Genomic DNA, 26,498 nt, shown 5'->3' with positions numbered 1-26,498 from the left:
AGTGGAGGCCTTTTTACAGGGGCCAGGAGTTGGAACAGAGCATCAGAAAGCTGTTTCCTTCAAGTCTCCAACATCAAGGAGAGGTGGCATCTTTTAGTCCATGAGCATCGGAACTGGAGCCAGAGGCTCTGAAGGCAAATCTCAGTGCAGCCGGTGAGGGGCATGCCTTGGAAAGCAGCTTTGCTTCTTGCAACCATTTTATTTTTAGATTTTCCCCCACATCTCTAAAATTGGTATGAAATCCTCCTCTTACTGTGTAGATTAAATGAGTCAAATGTATGTGAGAGCACTTTGCAAAATGACACTAAAACAAAGGCAAGCAATTATTACTTATCCAAGGATGTATATTCCCCTTCCAGCAAACCATTTCATATGTGTATATGTACGAAAAGTCAACAGAGATCATTTCCTAAGCATTATAACCAACCCAAAGGTCCAGATGGCTAAAAGAGGTTGGAAAAGATGCATTAGGATGATTGTTCAAGTCTGAAAGTGTTCTACAGACAGAGCAGGGACATTGAGGAAGAAAAGTGACACCATGCCACTTACTGGAAGATACAAAGTGGCTCCCCCAAGAGACATTCAGACACCAAACAACTTCACTTAAAATGCAGCAAAATATCAAACTACATCCAGCCATCAGGGACTATTTGAATACAGGGGGTTATTTTAAGTCTGTGATTCATTCCACACAGCCATATCCCTCGGAGTCGGGTACAGAACTCGGATCAATATATCAGTAACAGTAGCACTAAGTCATCTCTCTGCTACACCAGGGGTCAGTGCAGAAAGGAGCAACAGAAATGAAACATCAGCAGGAAAATGCAGCAGGCCTGAACTCAAGTCCAGCGTAAAGATGTTGCTTGGAAGATCCCACCGTCACTCTTTGTGTGTGGAAGTGACGGAGTCAGCAAATCCAATTCTCACACCTGTGAACTAAGGCGGACGCCATTTCCAGAGGCAAAGCTGAAGGGAACAGCAGCTCCATTCCGGCCCCAGGAACCAGGAGGACGGGCCTTGCTCTGAGCACAGCTTCAGAATGGCAGAAGGGTTTTGTCAAATGAAAATGGATTTTCAAATGGCATTAAGGAGAAAAGGTGACACTAAATGGCCTTCTCCTGATTAATCACAGGATTAAAAGCTGTGAGAATTCAGATTCAAACTGCCTTCCGGCAGAGAGGGAAAAAAATCAACCTGAGCTTTAAAAAATACAAAACTCAAACAAACAAAAAACCCAAAACAGAACAACAAAACAATCCAGAAAGACATTTGCTATTTTGAGTGTTTTTGTAAGTAGTTTGGAGCTCCTCAGAAGGGAGAGAAGGTTGCCAAGGAAGCCGATGGGCAGTAGCCCAGGGACTGGCCATTTTCTTCAGACACAGGAGCCCCTGGGAGGTTTCAGCAGCATGAAAAAGATCGTGCGCTTCCTGCAATTTTAATTTATTGTCAGCTTAACAGATTGAAAAATGCACACACCTCACAGATATGAAGTCTTGGATGAACTGTTTCTGCCCACCTTCTTAGACAGCAGTAATGAAGTCAACCTCAGATTCAGATGGATAAACCACACTGGTGCACGTGGAACTTGCAAAAATAGCAGTGGCCCAGGCAGTGACTTCATTAGGCCAAACCTGTCTTTCAAGATCTGTGGGCTCTGCTGAGTTTTTATATATTTTTTCCTTTATAACTACAGGATGTACCAAGTGATATTTCCCACATATCTGGGGCCGGTTTTATTTCAGTTCTTTTATGTTTGATGTCTTTTTGCACATTCTAGCTCCGACTTCCTAAGAAGAAGCTTCCAGTAAGAGAGAGATTGAGGTGAGCTGTGAACCAGGTGGCCATTTCCGCCCTCGGCTGGTGCTCACATGAGGCGGAAGGCACAGGGAATGGGCCTGAGAGGGAGATGCTGAAGAAGGGAGCAGGACGCAGAGGTGAGGGTCTGAGGGAGGACGTGGTTCCAGCAAGGCGCCCTGCCTTCCGCCTCACACAGGTTATGCTGCACGATGGGGGTACGGCCTGAGAAACGCGTCGTTAGGCGCTTTCGCACTAAACACATCGTTAGGTGCTTGTGCAAGCATCCCTGAGTGCACTTGCGTGCACCTAGACGGTAGGTTTACATGACCGGCAGCCAGCTGGGTTTGTTTCCATCAGCCTGAGTAAAGCACTGTGCGGTGACATCACTCGGGGACGGGAACATTTCAACTCCATTATAATCTGAAGGGACCGCTGTTATATACGCGGTCCATTGTTGATCGAAATGTCGCTGGATGGTGCATGACTATACTGGATTTCTGAAGGATGATGTGTTTACTAGCGTATGTGTAATTGACCATGACCTCCATTTTAAACAAATATGATTTCTTATATAAATCAACCAAAAGGATAAAATGAGAGGTGATTCTCAGCCAGAGAACTCCTTTTTTTGTTGTTTTTGTTTTTTAGGTTTGCTTAATTGAGATTTTGAATAAGCTCTTCAAACCATTCTGTTCCTTAGTTTCCCCTAATGAAGTGGAGCTATTTAGACACGATCACGTTTTCAGTGGTTGCTGGGCAAGGCTCTCACTCCTTAGGACTGAGGAAAGAACACCGATCCTGACACCGTCTAGTTCCCATGCTAATCCTCCCGGAGGCTCACCAGCCACCAGGGAGCAGAGCCTCCCCTCTGTTCCTCTCACACACATTAAGTTAAACTCACTGGGCACCAACCAGCCCTTTTACAGAGATAGCTACCAAAATCTGTCCAAACCATCTGTCTCTCTGGCTGTTGTTCCTTTCAGTGTGTTTCCTTCATGTGGTCTTTGCTAACAACAAAAATCTATTCTAAAATAACCAAGATGTTAAGACTGAAAATGCCAGAGGTATATATCCAGTTTCTGAAAGAAATCGCTTTCTAAAGAGGCGTCAGCTTTATCTGGGGCGGCGGAAGGCAACATTTCCACAAATGTTATAGTTGTGTGAAGAAAATAACCAACAACTTTCATTAAAAAGAGTATGTGACAAGATTTGTATTTGCTCATGTAATTGAATTTAATGCTACTGAAATCTGTCAGACCTGAAAGCTATGGAAGCGTAGACCATATGTTCACATGAGGAAAACTGCAGAAGAAATGGTCTCTCCTGCTAATAGCACGTCTTCTGCTGACCTTAAAAGGTCACAGGTCAACCATTCCCTGACTTTTTATAATCCCTAGCACCCAACAGTGCCTCCAGGGCTGATTTTTTTTTTCTTTTGAGAGTAAGACAAAGGGAGGCAGTCAGTGTTTGTGAGGAAGCCCTGCTTACGGCTTGCTCCCCAACTCACTGTTTTCCATTGCGTGTCTGCTGTCTAGTTCCCTAAAAATATATGGCTACCGGTGCTTTCATTCTAGCCACTAGTTTTGCAAGTCACAGATCTTAAAAACCTCAGGTTTTCTGCAGAAGCTCCATCTCAAAGTTAAGATGTCATTAATACATGTATATCATCCTTTTCCGCATCTCACCTGGGTTCACCTTGGTTGATGGACATATAAATCTCCCAAGAATTCTCCTCAGGGATGGCGCCATGTGGGATGAGTAAACTCACTCCTAAAACAGAAAAAGCCAAGAGGTTATTTGCAGATTTTCCAATTATTTTGAAGCACCTCAGCTGGGTATCTTACTGATGCTCACAAAAAAAAAAAAAAAAAAAAAAAAAAAAAGGGGCTTCTTCTCACAGCAGTTTGTGCAATCCTGATCCTTGGAAAGTTTGAAGTCCAAGATAATAATGGGGAAACCATTAATTAATCACAGTGACATAAAGAAGGACATATCATGCAACTGTGTATTCAAAGTAATTTTTACTTAGAGTCTTCCTACTAGTTTTAAATTCTCTTTAAAAACCTGGATGTTCTGAACTGGCAAACATATCTGAGAATATGTGAGTTTATCACTATATTAGTTTATCTGTTTTGAAATTTAATTTTTATTTTTTATTTATTCATTTTTTTTTTAGAGAAGAGAGGGAGAGGGAGAGAGAGAGACAGAGAGAGAGAGAGAGAAGGGGGGAGGAGCTGGAAGCATCAACTCCCATATGTGCCTTGACCAGGCAAGCCCAGGGTTTTGAACCAGCGACCCTAGCAGTTCCAGGTCGACGCTTTATCCACTGCGCCACCACAGGTCAGGCTCTGTTTCGAAATTTAAAAATGTGTTTCTTGAGCTTGTTTCTGTCCATTCATTTCCTGAAAAGGTATCTGGGATGATGTGCGGGCCATGTAACATTTTGTGAGAGTCTAGTATAAAACTGTCTTATAAAACTGCATCCTGAAGTAAGTTTAGGGCAGAGATCAGAGGAGTCCTCAAGAAAACTAAAGAAAGAAAAAGCCCGGATGAGCTCGGGAACCTTACCGGTTGTTGTATAGCCACTCTGTGGCCCTGTATTTGGAAACAGAAGCTAGAAAAGGTCAGGTGTAATGGTGACTGAAGCATATTCATGTCTGTATCAAATTTAAAAACACTCAACAGCCTTGCTTCAGTAAAATCGTGTAATGCAGGGAGGGAGGGCACAGCACGAGGAATTTGAAATGCCCCCCCCCCTTGAATGCTGCAAAGTAAATATTTCACTTTGGCCAAGAGAGAAGCATCTCCAGAGGGTAGAGGTTCACTTTAATATAGCTTCTTGTTTATAAAAAGAAATGGAATAGAGACACAGTAAGATCTTTACGAAACAAAGTCTCAAGGCATCCTCTTTGAATAATGCAGCTCTCACCTTTCCTCCTTTCATGGGCACTAATGTAATCACACAGAAAGCTTTCAGGCTGCGATGATAACCGGAAGCCAGAGGAGGCAGGCTCTGGTGATAGCCCTCTATGTGCCTGTTCGCTGCCATGGGATCAAGGAATGTACAACTCATTGCAAAACAAGTTATTGGTGAGTCACATTCATGAGCATTATTCAGTCACGTGCTACTTATCATCGGTATCTTTCACTAGCACTAAGAATGGGGCTCATTTTAATCTTGCTTCCAGCTTCTTAGCAAGGGGATCCATTTGTATCCAGGACCTTCATGCCACCAGGGGGACCAGGATTGCCATACTCGGGGGGCCTCTGATCAGGCTCCTCCTCTCATTGCACATCTTTCCTTAAATGTCGCTGCCAGATGAAGTGGCCTCCATTCTCCTTCCCTGAGTTGAGCAGAAGCTGTAACACACAGGCTGTTCATTGCGTGTGGATGTCGACTGGGATACACACCCTAGACCTGGGTATTCTTTCTCTGTCTGACATAGTGCTCTCTCTCTGCCGCCTCTCATTCAGACTGTCTAGGCCATTATGACAAGAGACGTTAAGTCACTACTAGTTAGCTATAGAGGCACAGGAGGCTCTTATGAAGCAATAATGCCATCTTAGGCAATGAACCCAAAATAATAAATTTACATCTCACATTTTCTTTCCTGTTGTTTCCTTTAGTTCGGTAAAATCCACACACAATAAAATGCATGTTTTAAGTGTAAAAATGGATGAGTTTTGATAAATATATAATCATGTAACCACCACAGTCAAGATATAGAGCATTTTCATTGCCACAGAAGTCCCTTCGTGCCCTTAGACATCAGTTCTTTGTGAGCCCAAGTGATCACTTACTTGCTTTCCTATGTGTTGATTAGTTTGCCTATTCTAAACTTTCATATAAATGAAACCATACAGTGTGTAAGGAAAAAAAAAAGGTAATAATGGCTTAGTACAGTGGTCGGCAAACCGCGGCTTGTGAGCCACATGCGGTTCTTTGGCCCCTTGAGTGTGGCTCTTCCACAAAATACCACATGCGGGCGTGCAGGTACCCGCGGGGGTGTCAGTCGGTCCTAATTAAGTTAATAACAATGTACCTACCTATATAGTTTAAGTTTAAAAAATTTGGCTCTCAAAAGAAATGTCAAACATTGTACTGTTGATATCTGGCTCTGTTGACTAAAGAGTTTGCCGACCACTGGCTTACTACATCAATAACACAGATCATAATGCCTGACACAGAGCAGGTCCTCAAAAAAATCAAACCATGCCTGATCAGGTGGTGGTACAGTGGACGTAGCACTGGCCTCGGGATGCTGAGGACCTGGGTTCAAAGCACTGAGGTTGCTAGCTTGAGCGCGGGCTCATCCAACTTGAGCACGGGCTCACCAGCTTGAGCATGGTGTCACTGCTTTGAGCGTGAGATCATAGACATTACCCCACTGTTACTGGCTTGAGCCCAAAGGTCTTCGGCATGAAGCCCAAGGTTGCTGAATTGAGCAAGGGGTCACTTGCTCTGCTGGAGCCCCTCACCCCCCCAACTCAAGGCTCATACAAGAAAGCAATCAATGAACAACTAAAGGACTGCAACGAAGAAGTGATGCTTCTCATCTCTCTCCCTTCCTGTCTGTTTGTTCCTGTCTATCCCCACCTCTCTCTCTCTCTAAAAACAAAACAAAAACCCCCATGAATGTATGAATAAATAGAATTCAAAATTCTGAGTCAACAGGAAAGGCCAGGCTTTGAGAGATGGTATATTCTATATGTCACAACGGCCTGATGGTCAACTCTTAGATCAAATCAGAATAAAGATGTGCGTGGACTTTCAAGAAAGGGCTGTTTGTAGAGTAGATCTCACATCTCATGCCTTTCAAGTCAGCTTAATTCCCTGTGTTTAGATTGAAACATTATTCATCATATTCCTAAATTCAGCCTGAATCTACAGGATCATTGGAGCTTTACACTATTTCATTTTTCCTTCAACCAGAAAGTATATGATTATCCTTTGAACATACTTCCTTCCTTCCCACCAGACATGCAAATTGTGTATGCATGAGACTGAAGATAGTCAAACAGAGGCAGGGTGGTAGTGTGGGTGACAAGTTATGTTTTATGAAGGATGAGAGGCACTGTGGGAAGTCTTTATACCTGTGGCCCCCTAGAGAAGTATCCATTTTTAATATGTCATTCACCAGCTATCTCTGATTAAGGAAAAATAGACTCTTTCCCAAATTCCACCTGCTTCCCTGACAGCCTTTTATTTGATATGACAACAGAAACACCTGTCTGAGTTTCCTGTTTCATATTCTGCATAATAAATGACTTCTAGAGCATGGGGACCACCCCAACCTTTTTGAGAAATCACTGCCAGGCCCCACAAAGCACTCTGGGACAGCCGGCGCTAGGATAACTTAATTGTAGTTCCTTGCTTTACAATGTAGCTCCCCAAGGCATATTTTGCATTTATGTTCTGCAAATAACTGCATATGTTTCCCTTTCCACACTTATTTTTCCTTAAATTCATTTCTAGTGGACATCTTCTGTCTTGTGTGGGGCTTCTTGTTAGGAAATGTTTTCAGAGGAAGTGTTTGGGAATTGGAGACAATGCTATCAAAGACTGTACTTTTCAACACCAGTGCTTCTGAAGTCAGAGGGGAAGAAAAAAAATCTGTTTCATCACTTCATTTCTTTGTCTTTGATGAACATTAAAGAAACATAGTCAGTGAATGGGTTTGTCTTGGCATTCTCCATGTGAGTGTAAACACATAAACACACACAAATACATACCAACAAATGAGGGTGGGAATGGAAAGGAGACGTGTGGGCCAATATTCAACCAGTAACTATTGAGAGCCCACTAAGTGCCAAGCACTGGGTTAGAATGTGGAGATAGGATAAATGCACAATAACTCACTGTGCAACTTAGGTTTCTGACGACTACATTCTACTCTTTTTTGTGTGTGTGTGACAGAGACAGAGAGAGGGACAAGATAGGCAGGAAGGGAGAGAGATGAGAAGCATCAATTCTTTGTTGCAGCACCTTAGTTGTTCATTGATTGCTTCTCATATGTGCTTTGACCAGGGGGGCTACAGCAGACTGAGTGAACCCTTGCTCAAGTCAGTGGCCTTGGGCTCAAGGTGATGAACCTTGCTCAAACCAGATGAGCCAGTGCTCAAGTTGGTGACCTTGGGGTTTTGAACCTGGGTTCTCCGTGTCTCATTTTTTTTTTAAAGGGTACGTTTTTTGTTTTTTTTTATTCATTTTAGAAAGGAGAGAGAGAGAGAGAGAGGAGAGAGAGGGAGAGAGAGAGAGAAGGAGGGAGGAGCAGGAAGCATCAACTCCCATATGTGCCTTGACAAGGCAAGCCCAGGGTTTCGAACCGGCGACCTCAGCATTTCCAGGTCGATGCTTTATCCACTGCGCCACCACAGGTCAGGCCTCTCCGTGTCCCATTTTGATGCTCTATCCACTATACCACTACCTGGTCAGGCCATCCTACTCTTTTTGAAAGGACAGGATTTGCATATCTGGAAAAAGTTTTCTTTTTCCAGAACCCACACTTTCAGTTCATAAGATTCTTACAAAAATGAAACTTTGTAATTATGGTGACTTACTCAATTTCACATTGGTCTATCAGCCAATGTCACCAGAGAGGGTTGCCTCACACATTGACAATCATATAGTGACATGCATATATATTTAAACAAAGATCTTTTCTGTGTCCTAAAACACTGACCAAGGAAAACTGAGAGAATTTGGAAGTTCAGAAAACAAAATCAACATTAGGGCCGCATTCAAGGCCTGCAATGGAGTTTTTTTTAAGAAAGCAACTGATAGAGAAGAACAAGACTATTCATCAAGTTGAAACAAACAGCAGTCTCAAGTTGCTAAGGTAGCAAAGGATCAGTTAGCAGGAATGGTAGCATCAGATTAGTCCTATCACAGAGTTCATTTTATAAGATAAAATGTTTCACTTAGAGAGGTGGGCTCGCTCTCCTCTAGAGATAAGGCCGACGAGGCCATGAAGGTCCTGACTCAGTGCTGACCTGTTGTTCAGTAGAACTGGCAGATCTAGGGCACTCTGTTTCCTTGTGGTAGCCAGAAATGATGATGATTCAGAGCACTACCTGTTTCGCTTTGCCTAGAAACCAGAGGTGAGATTACCCTCTTCTGTCATCCAGTTAGGTCTTAGATGGCAACTTTGAAGAGTAATTCATAGAGAGAATGGCATTTTTGAAGTGATCTGGCTGTATACCTTAAGTATCCTTGTCAAAACATCCAACCAAAAGGAGGAAAACATCCTTAAGAACCAAGTGTACTTATGATATAACCTTAGAACTGTAGTTTTTAGTCAAAAAGGATCCATCATCATTGCTCATCTTCAGGGAACATTACAGCAAGGTCTGTGGATGTTGGCAGCGTTTAATAAGTTAGTTAGAGGAAGTTCAACTCTGAATGTCATTTCACTAAATTGCCTCCTAGTCTATAAACCATGCTCAGCTATAAACATGGTGTTTTCCAGTCAGGTCAAAGCATTGGTTTTCAGTGTTTCCTGATTAGTTTTAGGAAATATATTTCAAAGGGGTTTAAACTCTAGGGACCACCCAAATCTTTTGCACAAATGAGGCGGTCAACTCTAACACAGCCTCCAATGGACTGTTCCGTTCATGACGGGATGAAGATCGCAAAGGCCAGTCTAGTGTTGGCTCTGGTTCGCTCTGCACTTCCTGTAGACTGCTGGAGCCACAGTGTTTCTAGCTCTGAGAAGGGGATGGCAAGCGTCTGAAAAGCTAATCTGGTGGGACGTAATTGCGCAAATACAAAACGTTTAAATAAATGCTAGAAAATACGCAAACACACACTTACCACCCACCTGTATTTGGCATTACTAAGCGTCCTCCTAAGTGGCCAAAGACACCAGTTGTCCTCAGTTCTGTCCTTGTGGGGAGCGACGACAGATTTTGGAGGTACGGTGTTTTATTTCTGGGATGCATGGTACTGAAGCTGCGGTTGTTTCCATGGGGAAAAGTCCCAGGATGGTTCTTGCCACGGTACTCGGCTCGCTCGGACACTCCCAGCGAAACCATGAATGAGCTCTGAACTTTGACTTTGATGTCTGACAAAGGGTTGAAGAGTGAAGACTCCGTCATGAGTTCCTTGTCCAGAGGGTCTTGTAGACAGATGGGACCACTGTATGTTCGACTCACTGTCAGGTCTGGTTGCATGGAGGAATTCAAGAGTAGGGAGTTACCTGGTAAACAAAGATGGCTCTGTCACCCAGAAACTAAAAGGCATCCCAGTTACCCCTTTATATCTGCTTCCACTAATGGCAGAGCAGCTGTGTGCTACCCGCAGCCCCTGTCCGAGCCAGGCGTCAGGGACACCCTAAGCATCCAGTGCGGCTGTTAGGCTGGTCCTCAGGGGCCAGAGCCTTGGACTCTAGGAATCAGGCTTTCCCAGGCACCTCTCTGTGTGCCACGGACCAAAACCATTCACTTTCCAGAATTCCTTACCCATGATCTTTTGAAAACAAGTATTTTTGGGCACTCTATCAGGTATTTTTTGTTTATGTGATTTTTAACTGGCAAAGAGAAACTTAAAAAAAAGAGAGAGAGGAAAAATGTTTTATAATCCAGTTTGGAGCAAAAATAACATCTGTTCATTTTAAATGGCAAGCGATGACAAAGCAGGGTGGCTAGGTAGCGGTTTATAACTGATGCTGTGTCGGTACCCACGCATCTCGTGGGAAATTCTGGGCAGCTTCTGGAGCTGGGGGAGGAAATGATGTGTCCTCGGAGCCAAAGGGTCAGGGGACCTCACGCATCACTCCATGTCCAAGCATCCAATTTGCTCTAATAACGCATATGTCACTCTGAGAGAGAAAGGAGGCACCACGTGGGGATAGGGAGAAACATTCTACGTGAAGAACAGCTTAGAATGGTTTCCTTTCTGTCTCACAACCAATGGGGGAAAAAACCCAAACAATCTTTACAGAAACATGAAAAATTGGACTTTCTCATTTGTTGCAGCTTACCATTTTTTTTTTCTAAACCAAATAGTAAAACAAAATGCTGTGATATTTTCTTGTGATGAAGTAATCTCATTTATTAGTAAATAACAAAATAACCCTCAGTCCCAAACCTCCCACCCATATCAGTCCGTCAATGTGACATCTCAAATTGAAACCCAAACCATATTAAACAATTTTCCTTTCGGGCCTGACAGAAATATTTAAAGCATGATATTGTGAAAATGTTGCAATTCCAGGCCATAGTATATTAGCCTCTATTGTTTTTCCATTTTCATAATTTGTAGCAACCCCAGCAGGAAATCTGTAATCCTGACTTTCTCCACCCCTTGATCTAATGCTCTAAGAAGCCAGCATCGTAAAGGAAGGGGTTTAAAATGAGATGAGATAACCTCGTGGATCTGAAGGCTTCTAGGTGGTGCATTGTTTTCATGTTTGAGATATTGTACTAAAGACACAGGCACAGTCAAGGAGCTGTGCTTTTTCACAGAACTGCACTGAATTCTACAGGCACAGGCTGGTTCTTGTTGATGGTTTTCCCAGGCAAGAAGCGGGACTTAAGATCCATCAAACGTCTCAAAATAACTGGGAACAGGCACTTCCCCTGAGACCTGAAAAATCGTATCCTGGAGTCTCATAGTTATTTTATCTCAAGGCCTCACCTTCTGAAGTTTAATTTCTGGCTACTCTTAAAAGACACCCCCCCCCCCCCGCCCCGCGCCCATCCCTTACTTATGTAAAGCCATCAAGCAAAAACATTTCCTAGAGTTAGACTAAAGCCTAATTTATGCACTTAAATGGGAAATGCGATTTTACAAGGGTGGACAAAAGTAAGTTTACAGTTGCAGTGCAAACAAACAGCAGGATAATTAACAAATAATACAAGAACAAACACCATTCCTTGTACTTACAATGTAAACTTGCTTTTGCCCATCTCTGGAACAATAGGGATGTATGGTAGACTCCACAGTTGACTAAAGTTGGCTGCCAACTTGATTCAAATCTGATCAGGGGCAATCACCAGGTCGCCCTCAAGTTTCCCTCTGGAAATCCTTTCTATGAAGTTCCTGGTCGGTTCTAAGTGTACCACCCTATTTAACCTCTCGCTGGCCGCTTCCTGGGCTCTGGCTGCATCTGCTCAGGAAGGGATGTCTCTAAGACAGTGGAGGGGAGAACCAGTGAGCACCAATGGGAGGTGTCACCACATGAATATAGGGTAGAGTGGAATTTTAATAAAGAATTTTTGCATATATCACTGGTTTTGTGACATTCCTGGTTTAAAAAAAAATGATAAAGTAAGTTGCAAAAGGCTACATATTTTCTCAGAGATTTGCTATACACATGGGCTTCGGGAAGCCCAAGAGGAAGGAGATGTGTTTCAGCTTATTCCAGTCAGCCTTCTCCAAGTGAGCCACCCTCTCGCCTGCTGCCTGGGGCTCTATGGAACACAGTAGCACCCTGCACCAAGGCAAGAGGGGACGACCAGCTTCCGGAACACTATTCACTGCCTTTATTAAGCAGCTTCCTTATGCAAAGGGCTTCTAGTTCCTGTCATTCCAGGTATATTACACCTCACAGGTGGGTCACCTCTGAGGTGGATATTAGTTTTCTATTTTACAGCTGTAATTGAGACTCGGAGAAAATGACTGAGTCACTGGCCACACAGCAATTCTGGACTCGTCTATGTGACTTCAAAGACTGCACTTGTACATGGAACACGCAGACCACTACCTTTCCTCCATCTTTAAGTACTATGGTCAAAGATACCGCTGTCTTATTTAATGGATATATATTTCTAGTTCCTTAAAAATTTTATTTTCAATTAGAGTGGACATATGATATATTAGTGTCAGGTGTACCACAGACTGAACATACGGACTAGCCCTATATGAGGCTGAGCAGACTCAGACTCAGACCTGAAACTTCGGTGCCTAGAAGTGAATGAGAAGCAGTGGAAAGCATTTCGTTTCTCCCAATTTCTAGCGCCCTTGGGTTTCCACTTCAGAATCCGGTCTCTACCAAATCACTGCCAAGCAGTCAGACTTCCTCTTGTCTGTGCTACAGGGGATACTGACATGCAGTCAACAGAAATAGAGGGAACGGAACTGACAATGAAAGTCAAGGTAAAAATGTTCATCCACTGAGGAGTTTCATTTTCTTTTCTAAAATAAAAGCTGTGTATGTCTCATCACCATCTTGCAATCAGAAAGAGGTTTGGTTCATATAAGAGAATTAAGTGGCTCTCCATTTGAAAATGAGTATTGCTGTACTTTGACATAGATTTTCATTCCCCCCCACAACAAAAGATGGTCTGACTGGGACTGGGAATTTTATATTTTCCCTGGCTGACCCATCATATATCTAAAGTCCCTTTACGTATTTAAAACAGAAGTGCAAAAATAAGTCCACCAAATAAATAAATAAATAAACAAACAAACAAACAAATACATAAATAAATAGTGCAATAAATAGGCCTAGGAGGTTGTGATATAGTACTTGGTCCTCAGCTTTGAATAATCAGTATTTTAGTTAACTAAATTAAATGCACGTCCTCAAAGCAGGCTTGTTAAAATAGGAAGCTGGGTAATCTGTGATTAAATAACTCATTAAGCTCACTACGTATCAAAGGTGGAAATGCCTCATTTCAAATGTTGCTAATGGTAAATTGAGAGCCATTTGTCCTCACAGTAGCCAAGCACTCAAGCAGATTACTCCATTGAGCCAGGTTTCCAAACATGTGAAGACAATTTGGCAGCGGCTCCCAGTGCCAAGAACCACGCTCACACAGGGCCAAAGAGCACAGGAGTCCTGTGGGGGGGTAGTCTTTGGTCCTGAGGACGCGGTATTGGGGGAACCTAGCCGCTGACCTTGACGGACTGTTTTGAAGTTGAAGGTCTGGAAGCCACCTGTCAATGCAGAAGAATCAATGACGTCCACGCCATAGTCGCTCTGGCTCCGTCTATAAAGGGTGACACCAATGACCAGGACTGCCACGGCCACGACTGCAGCGCCCAAGCCCGAGTACAGAGCAATGTCGCTGGCATTCTCAATGCCTGAAAGACACAAGAGAAATCCTAAATGGCCAACAAGGGCACAGAGCCAAGAGCCACCCCAGGACACAAAATGAAATGCTAGTGAGTTGTTGGAGCTACTGCTCTGAGGAAATGATATATGCAGCTAGCCACGAGCTGTACTCTCTCTCACACAATAATCCTGTTTCTAAAACACTTGTGTAAATCAAAGAGCTGCTAGTAAAATATCTTAACTGTGTTAAGGTAGCTTATTACCATGTAATAGAATCTTGAAGACAATCAACTTTGCAAAGAATATAATATTTTTGAGTAAAAACAGGCAACTTCTTCTTAATTTACTTGTTTTAGGAAGTCATATTTACCTGAAAAGTATTTTTTATATTTTTATTGGAGGGAAAACATGAGACCCACATACAATGACAAAATATGGGTGAACTTCTCCACTTATATATGACCTGGGCACATGCATTCACAGAGAGAGTGGTCTACTGTGAGAAGAGAAAACATGGTCTGAGTCAAGAGAGGACAGACCAGCATTCACAGTTAGGACTTTCAGCTTTGGCACATGTCATTCAGTTGAAGAGAACATTGACAACGTCAGTTTAGAGTATATGCAATCATTATGAGAGACTTTCTGTTGTGAGATATGAAAAGGTCTTGGTCCTAGGTGCTCTTATGTCCATGGTAAATGTTTTCTGGCACCAATGAGATTCTAGAGTCTAATACTTTTTTGTGGAGGAAGACTGGTCTCTAAGAGGGCACATGCTGTTTCTCCCATACCTCTCCTACTCCATCCTATTGAATGCATGGGCAAAACAAAAATAAAAGCATTAGTTTGAATTTCGACTGTGAGTGTTTCCCCACCCCCCAAGATATGTTGTAGCAGATTTTCAACTCTTTTGCTAGATGCACACTGGGTGTGGTTCATTCCTGAAGAGATGCATAAGGGCTAGTACAATTCAACATGAGATTTATCCTAGACTACAGAATCCTAAAGGAGGCGTAATCTCGGGAGGTGTTTAGAAGTACAAGGTGGCACATACTAACATAATTAATCTCCCTACAGATTATATGGTCAGTGTACTTAATAGGTCCAAAAGTAATTACTAGGTAGCCCTGTGCTGGGCTTGAAGGATAAAATAAACCCATTATACACTCCTCTTATAATTGCACAGAGCTTACTATTCATTCATACACCCTAATACGGTACTTACGTTATCAAATGAGGAATACTAACCATACATGTAAAGTGAGTATATTTTCAACAAAGTTAGTGGACTGTAAAATAAGGTGCTACCAAATTAAAGAGAGAACAAGGAAATCAAGCAGAACCAGCTCAGTCATGGGGCAGTAACCACTGAAAAATATTCCTAAGGGAGAATGCAACCACTTGAAGGAACGGAATATGAAGGGTCAGAGGATTATCAGACATTTATAATCACCACTACAGCCTGGGAGGTATGGAGAAACAGGGTGTGATTTAGGCTTTAGTTCCAACTTCACGATGGCCCAAATGAGAGAGAGTCCAGGGGTGGAGGTATCTGTGTCCTCTTCTCTGGGACCGAGAACCACAGGCACACTGCTCGATGACAACTGCAAAGCTCCAATGTCTGCCGATGTCACGGAGGGGCAGAGGAGGGCAGCTCTCGCCCCACTAACACTCGCACCCTCCCTCTGCTTAGGTGAGTTCCTTCAAGGGAATAATCCGTTATTCTCAGAGGAGAGAGAGGACACAGAACATGGCAGGTACAGCAGGCCAAGTAGAAGCAGTGAGAGAACTTTGGATTTAAACCAATTAGCCTTTCCTCCTTCCCCCTCCAGTTCCTTGGGCACTGATGACTGATGACACTATCATCTTAAAATGGGCATCTGGGGACGACACAGCTGCTCAGCCACTGAGCACATGCAGAAAAACAGCCTGGCAGGGTACTGAATGCAGCTGCTCTCTTGCTGAGTTGGCAAAGTACAGACAAAGACATCTTTAGCTTCCCAGGTACAAAAACAGGAAGGGCCAGAAGCCAGCAGGATGGCCAGGGTGAAGTACTTCTGCGGAAAATGGACATCACTGGCCACGAACATTCTGACACAAAACTGAGTGTAGCAGGAACACACTGTCTTTGATTCCTTGGATTTTCATCTTTATTTCCCATTCCCTTGCTACACAGGTTACCAGATAACCAGAATTCTCCTTCACCCTTCACATACAAATCCTGTTTCTAGAAAAAGACCCCACGTGTACCTCCAGACTGAGGTTTAGAGCTGTGATATGGGTCATTGTGTTTCTTTTCCTAGGACTGTTTGCAGAATCTATAGTATTTAGCCATGTATCCTCGTTTCTGTTGCATGGTTGGCTCTTAACAAATGTAGAATGAATGAATGTTATATCCTGAACTTTCTTATTCCCATGACAAATTGTTCTTGTAAAATTAATACCACTGTATTTATCTTTTTGCAGAAGTCCATTGACTCCTGGCTTTTAGGACTTGAGTCAAAGAAATAAAATACTGGCCCTGGCCGGTTGGCTCAGTGGTAGAGCGTCGGCCTGGCGTGCAGAAGTCCCGGGTTCGATTCCTGGCCAGGGCACACAGGAGAAGTGCCCATTTGCTTCTCCACCCCTCCCCCTCTCCTTCCTCTCTGTCTCTCTCTTCCCCTCCCGCAGCGAGGCTCCATTGGAGCAAAGATGGCCTGGGCTCTGGGGATGGCTCCTTGGCCTCTGCCTCAGGCGCTGGAGTGGCTCTGGTCGCAACAGAGCGACGCCCTGGAGGGGCAGAGCATTGCCCCCCTGGTGGGCAGAGCATCACCCCCTGGTGGGCGTGCCAGATGGATCCCGGTCGGGTGCATGCGGGAGTCTGTCTGACTGTCTCTCCCTGTTTCCAGCTTCAGGAAAAAGAAAAAAAAAAGAAATAAAATACTGGAATAAATAATTTTTTAAATTGAGTGGAGGGACCTAGGGTGGGGAGGAAGGGAGAGGCCTGCACGGAGAGCTCTGTATTATTACAAGGCTCACCCTGGCACTTAGTAGGACAATCTGACCTAAAAGCCAGGAGTCAATGGACTTCCGCAAAAAGATAAATACAGTGGTATTAATTTTACAGGAACAATCTGTCCTGGGAATAAGAAAGTTCAGGATCTAACATATTCATTAATTCTACATTTGTTAAGAGCCAACCATGCAACAGAAATGAGGATACATGGCTAAAGTAACAGTTGTTTCTTGTCTAAAAGTGATAAATCCTGGAATCCACGTGCCACTACAGAGGTAGAAACAAGCACTCAATGCCACATGTGTAAATATCTCAAGAGAATGAGTCAGACATTTTTACCCGCAGCTCAAATCAAATTCTTCTCAAGTTGGCTCACAGTGCTTCTTTCTTCTCTTCTTTTTTTACTTTTCTTTACTCTATCTACCTATTTTCCTTATTTCCCCTCTACCCTGTTGTCTAATCTGTCCTTTCAGGAAAGCAAGTGGTTTTCCCTATAAGGATTTCTGTGTGATTATTAAACATCATCATTTTTTTCCACATATGTTCAGGACTGACCCCAGAAGAGCCTGAGCTTTAGTTCCACATTTTCCACTACAGATCTATGTGTCCAGACATACGTATATATGCATACGTGTCCATGTGAGCACATGAGTACTTGGAGGGTGCCACTGCAGAATCAGTACACGCATGTGCGCACGTGGGTATGCATACACACAGTACACAAACACACATTCAAAGCCACTGCCGCTGCTTCCCAGAAGATCGCTCCACCAACATGACCACGTGGCACAGGCCCTTCCCAAGGCCTGACCGCTTCCCCACGTCCGTTCCCTGCACTGCAGTTGTGATTCATTTCCTTCTAGGTGAATGTCTGCTAGTGAAGGGCCTGCTTACCTTTCACATTATAGCGACAGGTCATAGTAATGTCTCCCCCCCCCACCCCACAAGGCATGTAGGCACTACCACCCATCTCTAAGTACCCATCTGTACGGTGACAGCTGACGGTCCCCCTCCCCCAAGAGAGTAAGTCTGTTCTGCACAAGCTAGCCAGCTCTTCCAACCTATGGTCAGCTAAACTCTTAGATCACTTATGGTTCCTAGAACTCATTTTATATCAGACTTTTTACTGTTAAGTATCTGAACACCAGTGCACCCTTCCTTACTGCTTTAAACTCTTCAAAAGCAGTGATAGCTCTATAATTTCCCCCAGAAATTTGCACAACATTGTGTGAAACTATTTGGTGATTACTTGCCTCAACTCTGAAAAGAGAAATAGGAAAGGAATTCCAGTCTGAGGCTGGTTTTAGAACTCCTGCCTCAGGGACTCTTTTTCTTTTTCTTTCTTTCTTTTACATGTTTCTCCATCTGCTCACTCATCTGCAGTAGTCGTTTCTTTGCTCGAAGTGATTTTGAAGAAAAGCTTTGATACCCCCTGATAGATCAGGCTGTTCTGCTTTTTGTGGGCACAGGACACTTTAACTTGCTGTTTCATAGACAAAACTTTACATATTAATGTCTTACTGATGTTTTTACCCCTATTTTCATCTATCCATGAGTCACAAAAGCTTTAGGCAAAGCTTGGAAGGACCCAACATGTAGCAGAATAAACTGCTGTGTATGATAAGTTAGAGGAAAAAAAAAAAAGCAAAAACCCCGAGAATTGACCGAGAAATCACTTATATTCCAAATTATTCAGAAAGTACTATAGAATATGTTCAATAGAGAGTTGGACACTAGGACCATGGCAAGGAAGTGTTTATGGGTTCATTTGGCCTGAAGAAAAGAGCTGTAAAGAGACTTGTGCTGACTTTAATGCAGAAAGCTTGTTATAAAAAGAGAACGGGCCCACCAGGTGCTCAATGACCCTTCATTTCTGATGAAGCTAGTAACCAACTCTTCTGCCATCTCTAACAAGGACTGAAAAGAAGGACATGGCCTTTTATTATAAGGGGAACTCTGGTTAGATATTAAAATGACCTTTTCTACAATGAGAGTTGTTAATAAACTGTGCTGTATTTCTGAGGGAGACTGTGAAATCTTTCAGAAAGTCTCTAAAAGACAGCATGACTTTATAATACTCTGCAGTTATATATTTATATATTTTGGGGGGCACAGCTGGTAAGAAGAACCAAGTGACCTTTCAAAGCCCCTTTGGACTTCATGGTTCAAGGACTTCATGAACAAGTTCGATGGCTTTATGAATTACAATCATACCTAGTTATTTATAGTAACCAGTATCCCCAAAGGATTAAATAAAAGGGCCATTTATGTAGTTTGTCTTTCTCTCTTCACATGACTCCCATCTGAAAGAGATATTAATGTCACTTGTTAATGGAAATTTCACTTAATTCCCATGGTATAAACTTAATGATATATCAGGCTAGAATCTGTTTTACAGGATTAGCTAGCTACACAAAATTAATGAAGGAGCATCACAAATGCCTTTCAAAACACGCTATTCTTTTCAATCCTCCTTTCATATATTATGCAATGACCATTGATCCCATGTCAGAAAAAACAACTTGAGTGGTCTATAGGAGAGAGTGAATTACTGAGGTATCCATACAGTAAGTATTCACAAAGAAAGGGGGGAGCGAGGTAAACCAATGGGAGAATAAAGACCCACCTGCTGCACTGGACACCCCAGAAGGCCAGGACATGGCCATCTCAGGGCCCCACCCCTTCTCCAGCCCAGCCCAGGCAGTGCTGTGGATATAGGAAGATGTGCCGAAATAGTCACTGCATACTGAAGTATGATACAACAGGAGTTAATGTTAGAATTGTTCATACTTGCTGTCATTAAGAAGCAACTTCTTTTGTTTAACACACGAGGAAATAGCTTTTTCATGGTGAGCAAGTCCAATGATACCTGCATTGCTTGGAATCTCATCATTTTTTTTTTTTTTTTTGTAGTTTTCTGAAGCTGGAAACGGGGAGAGACAGACAGACTCCCACATGCGCCCGACCGGGATCCACCCGGCACGCCCACCAGGGGGCGACACTCTGACCACCAGGGGGCGATGCTCTGCCCCTCCGGGGCGTCGCTCTGTTGCGACCAGAGCCACTCTAGTGCCTGGGGCAGAGGCCAAGGAGCCATCCCCAGCGCCCGGGCCATCTTTGCTCCAATGGAGCCTCGGCTTCGGGAGGGGAAGAGAGAGACAGAGAGGAAGGAGAGGGGGAGGGGTGGAGAAGCAGATGGGCGCTTCTCCTGTGTGCCCTGGCCGGGAATCGAACCCGAGACTTCTACACGCCAACCGGCCAGGGCCAGAATCTCATCATTTTTTAACCAATCAACATCTCAACTTCTTTTCTAGTTTCTCATCCTCAAAAATCTCATTGCTATTGTGGTGATTATTGTTTTTTTGTTGTAATTAATGACAATAGCAAATTCTTAAGTAGTGCTAACTGCCAGTTGCTGGTCTAGTACTTTTCACTTCTTAACTCATTTTGATCTTTCAACAACCTTGTAAAACTGTCTCCATTCAAATGCGTAAACCGAGGCAAGAAAATCACTTGCCTTGGCCAAAGCCTCATGATTGGTAAGGAGCAGAACTGGGATTCAATCCCAGGCACTCTGGCTGTAGAATCGATGGATGAGGGTAGGTCCAGCCCTCTCTAGCTGTTAACCCTTGCTCACTGCTGACTTCCTCTTGATGACAAGAGTAACATAGAACTGGGCAAGTTTGTGCTTGAATTTCTGAGAACAACAAATGTGACCATATTCTCAGCCTCACAACCAAATCATTTTTTAAATTTCTTTTGTTAATTTATTGATTTTAGTTGGAAAGGAGGGAGAGAGAGAGACAGACAAAAATATCAATCTGTTCCTGTATGTGCCCTGACTAGGGATTGAACTGGCAACCTCTGTGCTTCTGGACGATGCTCTAAGCAACTGAGTTATCCAGCCAGGATCCAAATCAATTTGAAGAGGGTATTCTATATCCTCTTTTACAGATATGACATAGGTTCAGCTAAGGTAGTAACTAGACAATGGTAAAACCAGGGTTTTCATACACATCTGTCTTCATTCTCAAGCTGCTGAACAATTGCTCTGTGTGGCTTCCCTTCTCTCTGCTCTGGATGTGCCCGCACCAAGGTAACTTGCCTTGCTTGGAGGAAGTCCCAAACCCTACTGGCTGGTACCATCAAAAAACTGATGCTATCCAATTGCACCTGGGCCTCCTTTAGCTCAATAATTCTTTTATTCATGTCCTATGACCAAAAACATTTCATCAAAAACAATTACTCTGAATTTAGTTTCTTTTCTTTAAGACTCCTGCTTCTCACCTCTCATCTGCCCCTCTTTTAGGTGAAATAGAGGTCATTCTATGTGAGCTCATTCCCCTGCAACTCCACACTATTCTGCTCCTTCACATTCTTCCTTTCCTTTCTCTGCTCCCCGAAGAGCTGCTGCACATCTGTGTCAGACCAGCTCGACCACACCCTCTCCCACCTCCACAGGGGACGGGGCCTCATTCATCATCCTCTCATTGTCTTGCATCTTCAAAATTTTCCTACAACCCTGAGCCTTGTTCTTTGCCTACAAACATCATCCAGTCTTCCTAATCACCTCTCCCCAAATCCTTCCCCTGACTTGTTTTCTAATAGACTACTCAAAGATGCAGCCTTCTTTACATCCACAGAATTCTTAGCTCTTTGTTTAAAAGAACTTTCAGCATTTTTAACTTTAAACATTTTTTAATACATATTCAATAATTCTCCTAACCTTTTAACCCCTGCCCCTGTTAAAGTAATCAATAGAATGCATGTATAAAATGAGAAAATATTTTAGGAAATATATAAAGTTACACTATGCAAAGAGAAAAATTATCCTCCTACAACACCCCCCCTTCTCCAAAAGTAATTACTCTGGATAGCACCTCTGAGACCTTTCAGGGAAAAAATGTCCTTCATTTATTTTTCTTTACCCTAAAGGCTCTAGATTATATACATCTTTTACTGTATCTTTTGCTTATTTTTTTTATGTATAATATCTTATAGATCTTTTCTTGTCAGAACCTGTAGAACTACTTCATTCTTCTTCCACTTGCTTAGCCCACTAACAGGCTGTATGATAATTTGGTAAGTCTACCATTTCTATGTCATTTGATTATTCCCTTTAAAAGTCTGTCTTTTGCCTAAACCACCACCTGAAGGTTATTTTCAACTGCCGCCTCTACAGCAATGTTCCCTGTCTTATTTTTTACATTGCTTTGTGGTAGGCAAGAAAAGTCAGCCCACGATCTAGGAAAAAAAGAAGTCTCTTGAATTTGTTTCTCCTATTTTTTCTTTCCTCATTGTTTAGTAACTACCCTTTAGTCTTTAAAGTTCAGTCTTGGCCATTTTTTCTTTCTCTATGCTTATCTAATTGGCTAATCACTGGATAGTCATCCACACATCGGTAGCTCTAACTAGACCCTTGATGCCAAACAGGTTCACATCAAGACCTCCTGCCTCATCTCCTGTCCTGCACACAACATCCTGTATTTCTGTCCTGCTTTGTGGGCAAAACCCCCTGCATGTGGTGCTAACACCTCAAATTTCTCATCTGATTTACAAATTCATCATTCTTATGTCTTTAAATATTTTCCTCTCTGAATTCCCTTTTCCTGCTCATGACACCACCAGTGATCGGGCTTGTGATGGAAGAGTCACCTTCCATTCTGTTTCCATGGACTCCTTCCCCAGACCACTCACATACCTTACTGATTGTGTCTCCAGTGTCTCTCACACTATCATTTCAACAGGAGAGACCCTAACTGATGCCTCTACTGCCCAGGCTTGTCTTACTAGTATCCATGCTCCTAGTCTGTGATCACTCTGACCTGTTTTATGCGTGGATTACTCTTCCCAAATGCGGTTCTGGTACTGCTACTCTGATACCTTACAGTCCAATGGGAACTTACCTTATGCTCAATACACTTTATGCTCTGCCCTATTTTTCAACTGTTTTGCCTACTTTTCATCCATATGAACCCTACTCTAGCCAGATCTGATTACTCACTTTGTTCCAAGTAAACCTTGTCAATGGACTTTTGTGTGTGTGTGTGTGTGTGTGTGTGTGTGTGTGTTACCCAACGGCTCTCCCCATCAATATCTACTTCAATTCTGACCATTTTCCCAAGACTGGCAATAAGCGGAACCTAATTTATAAAATATTCTTGATATAGCACATTCAGACATGTTTTATCCCTTAAGTAAAATGGCCAGATTTGGCAAATAAAAATATGACAGTTAATTTTGAATTTTGGATCAATAAAGAATAACTTTAATTTAAAAACTTATTGTGCAATAGTTGGAACATGCTTACACTAAAAATGCATTTGTTGTTTATATCTGACATTCAAATTTCAATGAATGTCCTCTATTTTTATCTGGTACTACATTTGAACTGCAGAAGAACTGTACTTTTGCCTCCTCAGATAGAAAGACCAAGTTAAAATGGCCAACAGAGTCCAAAAGATAAAGACTTGAACTCCAGCTCTTGAGAAAATGATTTCACGTTATGAAAGATATTAACTCTATAAACGTTGAGTATACTAATAGAAATGGGGCCTGTGAGTTCACATTTTAACAAGTAACCTGGGTTATTCTGTGGCTGAAGAACATGTTGGTCTACCACTTATTCGCCATGGCTGTACTTAGTTCTAAGGTATTTTATAAACAGAATCCTGTATCATATCCCTTAAGTGCAAAGTCAATGATATCACTGAAAACAGTAGTAAGAAAAGGCATATGTTTATGATGGAATAAAAATTAAATAATCAAAAAGTTGAAAGTGGTAAGAAAACTATAGATGTTGCATATATATATACACACATATACATATATATAAATATATGAGTTGATCTGATTCATAGTATAAACAATTTTTAAATTTATTGGGGTGACACTGATCATTGGGGTCATATAGCTTTCAAGTATGTCAAGTGATTCATGATCTGCATATTGCACTGTGCCTACCATCCAGATTCAAATCATCACCTGTAACCATATATTTGGCCTTCTTTACCCTTTACAAACTCCCCACCCCCTTCCTTCTGGTAACCACCATATCGTTGCCTGTGTGTATGAGTTTCAGTTTTATAGCCCACGAATGAGTGAAATCATATAGTTTTTAGCTTTTTCTGACTTATTTCACTTAGCATAATATCCTCAAGGTCCCTCCATGTTGTCACAGGCCAAAGCAAGTCAAGCAATCTGTGCTATAGTTATTGAAAATAATCAGCACAAGATGAAGGAAAACAATAGACAAACTAGAAACAAAGAATGTTTTTTAAGGCATGGCTAGAAGATCAGCATCGAAGTCTGTAGCCGAGTGACGTCACGGAAATGGCGCCGTGAGCAGCGCGTCCGACAGATCTCCCCAAAATCACAACAAATTTATCAACTAGAAACAGAAAAATTTATCCTCGGAGCATTCCGGAGTTCCACACAAACTGAAAGCGAAAGGACTGTTATCACTTGAATCGGAGAAACGAGGGTGTAGAGGAAGCTACCGCAGGGACGTTCATTCAAACCGCGGAGGGAGTGCGCCTGAGTGTTATCAACAAGACCACCCTCAGATGCCAATAAGAAAGAGGAAATCAAATATTATGGATACAAAAGAAAGAGAGGTAACACAAATAGATGTGGAAAAATCTATGGAGAAAAGACTTAACATATTGGAAGTCTTGGAGCTAAATGACAGAGAATTTAAAATAGAAATCTTAAAAATACTCAGAGATATACAAGAAAACACAGAAAGGCAATTTAGGGAGATCAGAAAACAACTCAATGAACACAAAGAATATATTACCAAGGAAATTGAAACTATAAAAACAAATCAAACAGAAATGAAAAACTCAATTCACGAGCTGAAAAACGAGGTAACAAGCTTAGCTAACAGAACAGCCCAGATTGAAGATAGGATTAGTGAAATAGAAGACAAACAACTTGAGGCACAACAGAGAGAAGAAGAAAGAGACTTAAAAATAATAAAAAACGAGAAAGCCCTACAGGAATTGTCTGACTCCATCAGAAAGAATAACATAAGAATAATAGGTATATCAGAGGGAGAAGAGAAAGAAAATGGAATGGAGAATATACTCAAACAAATAATAGACGAGAACTTCCCAAGCCTGTGGAAAGAACTAAAGCCTCAAATTCAAGAAGCAAACAGAACACCGAGTTTTCTTAACCCCAACAAACCCACTCCAAGGCACATCATAATAAAGATGACACAAACCAATGACAAAGAAAAATTCTCAAGGCAGCCAGGGAAAAGAAGAGTACAACATATAAAGGAAGGCCTATTAGATTATCATCAGATTTCTCAGCAGAAACTCTACAAGCTAGAAGAGAGTGGACCCCAATATTTAAAGCCCTGAAAGAGAGGAACTTTCAGCCAAGAATACTATACCCATCAAAGCTATCCTTCAAGTACGAAGGAGATATAAAAACATTCACAAATACAGAAAAGATGAGAGAATTTATCAGCAGAAAGCCCCCACTCCAGGAAATACTAAAGGGGGTTTTCCAACCAGATTCAAAGAACAAAAGAAAACAACACCACAAGTAACAGCTCCACCAAGAACACAATAAAACCAAACTTAAACTGTGACAACAAAGGAAAAAAAGGGGGGAGAGGATGGAGATTAACAGTAGCAAAGGACGATGAAGTGCAGAAATACTCATAAGATAGGGTACTACAATGAATATGGTAGGTACCCTTTTCATTACTTAATGGTAACCACCCTTGAAAAAACCACCACAAAAACACTTGACTTAAAAAAGGTAGCAACAGAGGAAAGAAGTATGGAACACAAACAAACTAAAACAAATGATAGAAAAACAAAAGAGAAGAATCAAACAAGATACAAAACTAACAGAAAGCAATTTATAAAATGGCAGTAGGGAACCCACAAGTGTCAATAACTACACTAAATGTAAATGGATTAAATTTACCAATAAAAAGACACAGAGTAGCAGAATGGATTAAAAAAGAAAATCCAACTATATGCTGCCTACAAGAAACACATCTAAGCAACAAGGATAAAAACATTCAAAGTGAAAGGTTGGAAAACAATATTCCAAGCAAACAACACCCCCAAAAAAGCAGGTGTAGCAATACTCATATCTAATAATGCTGACTACAAGATAGAAAAAATAGTCAGAGACAAAAATGGTCATTTCATAATGATTAAGGGGAAGTTGAATCAAGAAGACATAACAATCCTTAATATATATGCACCAAACAAAGGAGCACCAAAATATATAAGACAGCTACTTATTGACCTTAAAACAAAAACTAACAAAAATACAATCATACTTGGAGACCTCAATACACCGCTGACGGCTCTAGATCGGTCATCCAAACAGAGAATCAATAAAGATATAGTGGCCTTAAACGAAATACTAGAACACCTGGATATGATAGACATCTACAGGACACTTCATCCCAAAGCGACAGAGTATACATTTTTCTCTAGTGTACATGGAACATTCTCAAGAATTGACCATATGTTGGGCCACAAAGACAATATCAGCAAATTTAGAAAAATTGAAATTGTACCAAGCATATTTTCTGATCATAAAGCCTTGAAACTAGAATTCAACTGCAAAAAAGAGGGGGAAAAACCCACAAAAATGTGGAAACTAAACAACATACTTCTAAAAAATGAATGGGTCAAAGAAGAAATAAACGCAGAGATCAAAAGATATATACAGAC

General features: G+C 42.0%; 1 protein-coding gene across 6 annotated transcripts in view; it reads right to left on the bottom strand.

The window, feature by feature from the left end:
* Window positions 1-26,498, bottom strand: part of UNC5D (unc-5 netrin receptor D) — a 534,428-nt gene that overhangs the window by 63,690 nt on the left and 444,240 nt on the right. For 4 of the 6 annotated variants that reach the window (XM_066235599.1, XM_066235602.1, XM_066235604.1 and 1 more), the window contains 3 exons: window positions 13,640-13,825; window positions 9,618-9,995; window positions 3,483-3,567 (listed from right to left, as the gene is read on the bottom strand). In XM_066235599.1, coding sequence (XP_066091696.1) covers window positions 3,483-3,567; window positions 9,618-9,995; window positions 13,640-13,825 — 649 coding nt within the window. The remainder of the gene's footprint in view (window positions 1-3,482; window positions 3,568-9,617; window positions 9,996-13,639; window positions 13,826-26,498) is intronic. The other 2 variants (XM_066235600.1, XM_066235605.1) reach the window with 1 other exon arrangement.

This window comes from Saccopteryx bilineata, chromosome 6 (genome assembly GCF_036850765.1).
Source record: "Saccopteryx bilineata isolate mSacBil1 chromosome 6, mSacBil1_pri_phased_curated, whole genome shotgun sequence".
In the NCBI taxonomy this organism is placed as follows: domain Eukaryota; kingdom Metazoa; phylum Chordata; class Mammalia; order Chiroptera; family Emballonuridae; genus Saccopteryx; species Saccopteryx bilineata.
Note: the sequence above shows the minus strand (reverse complement) of the source record. Positions and strands in the feature narration are given on the sequence as shown.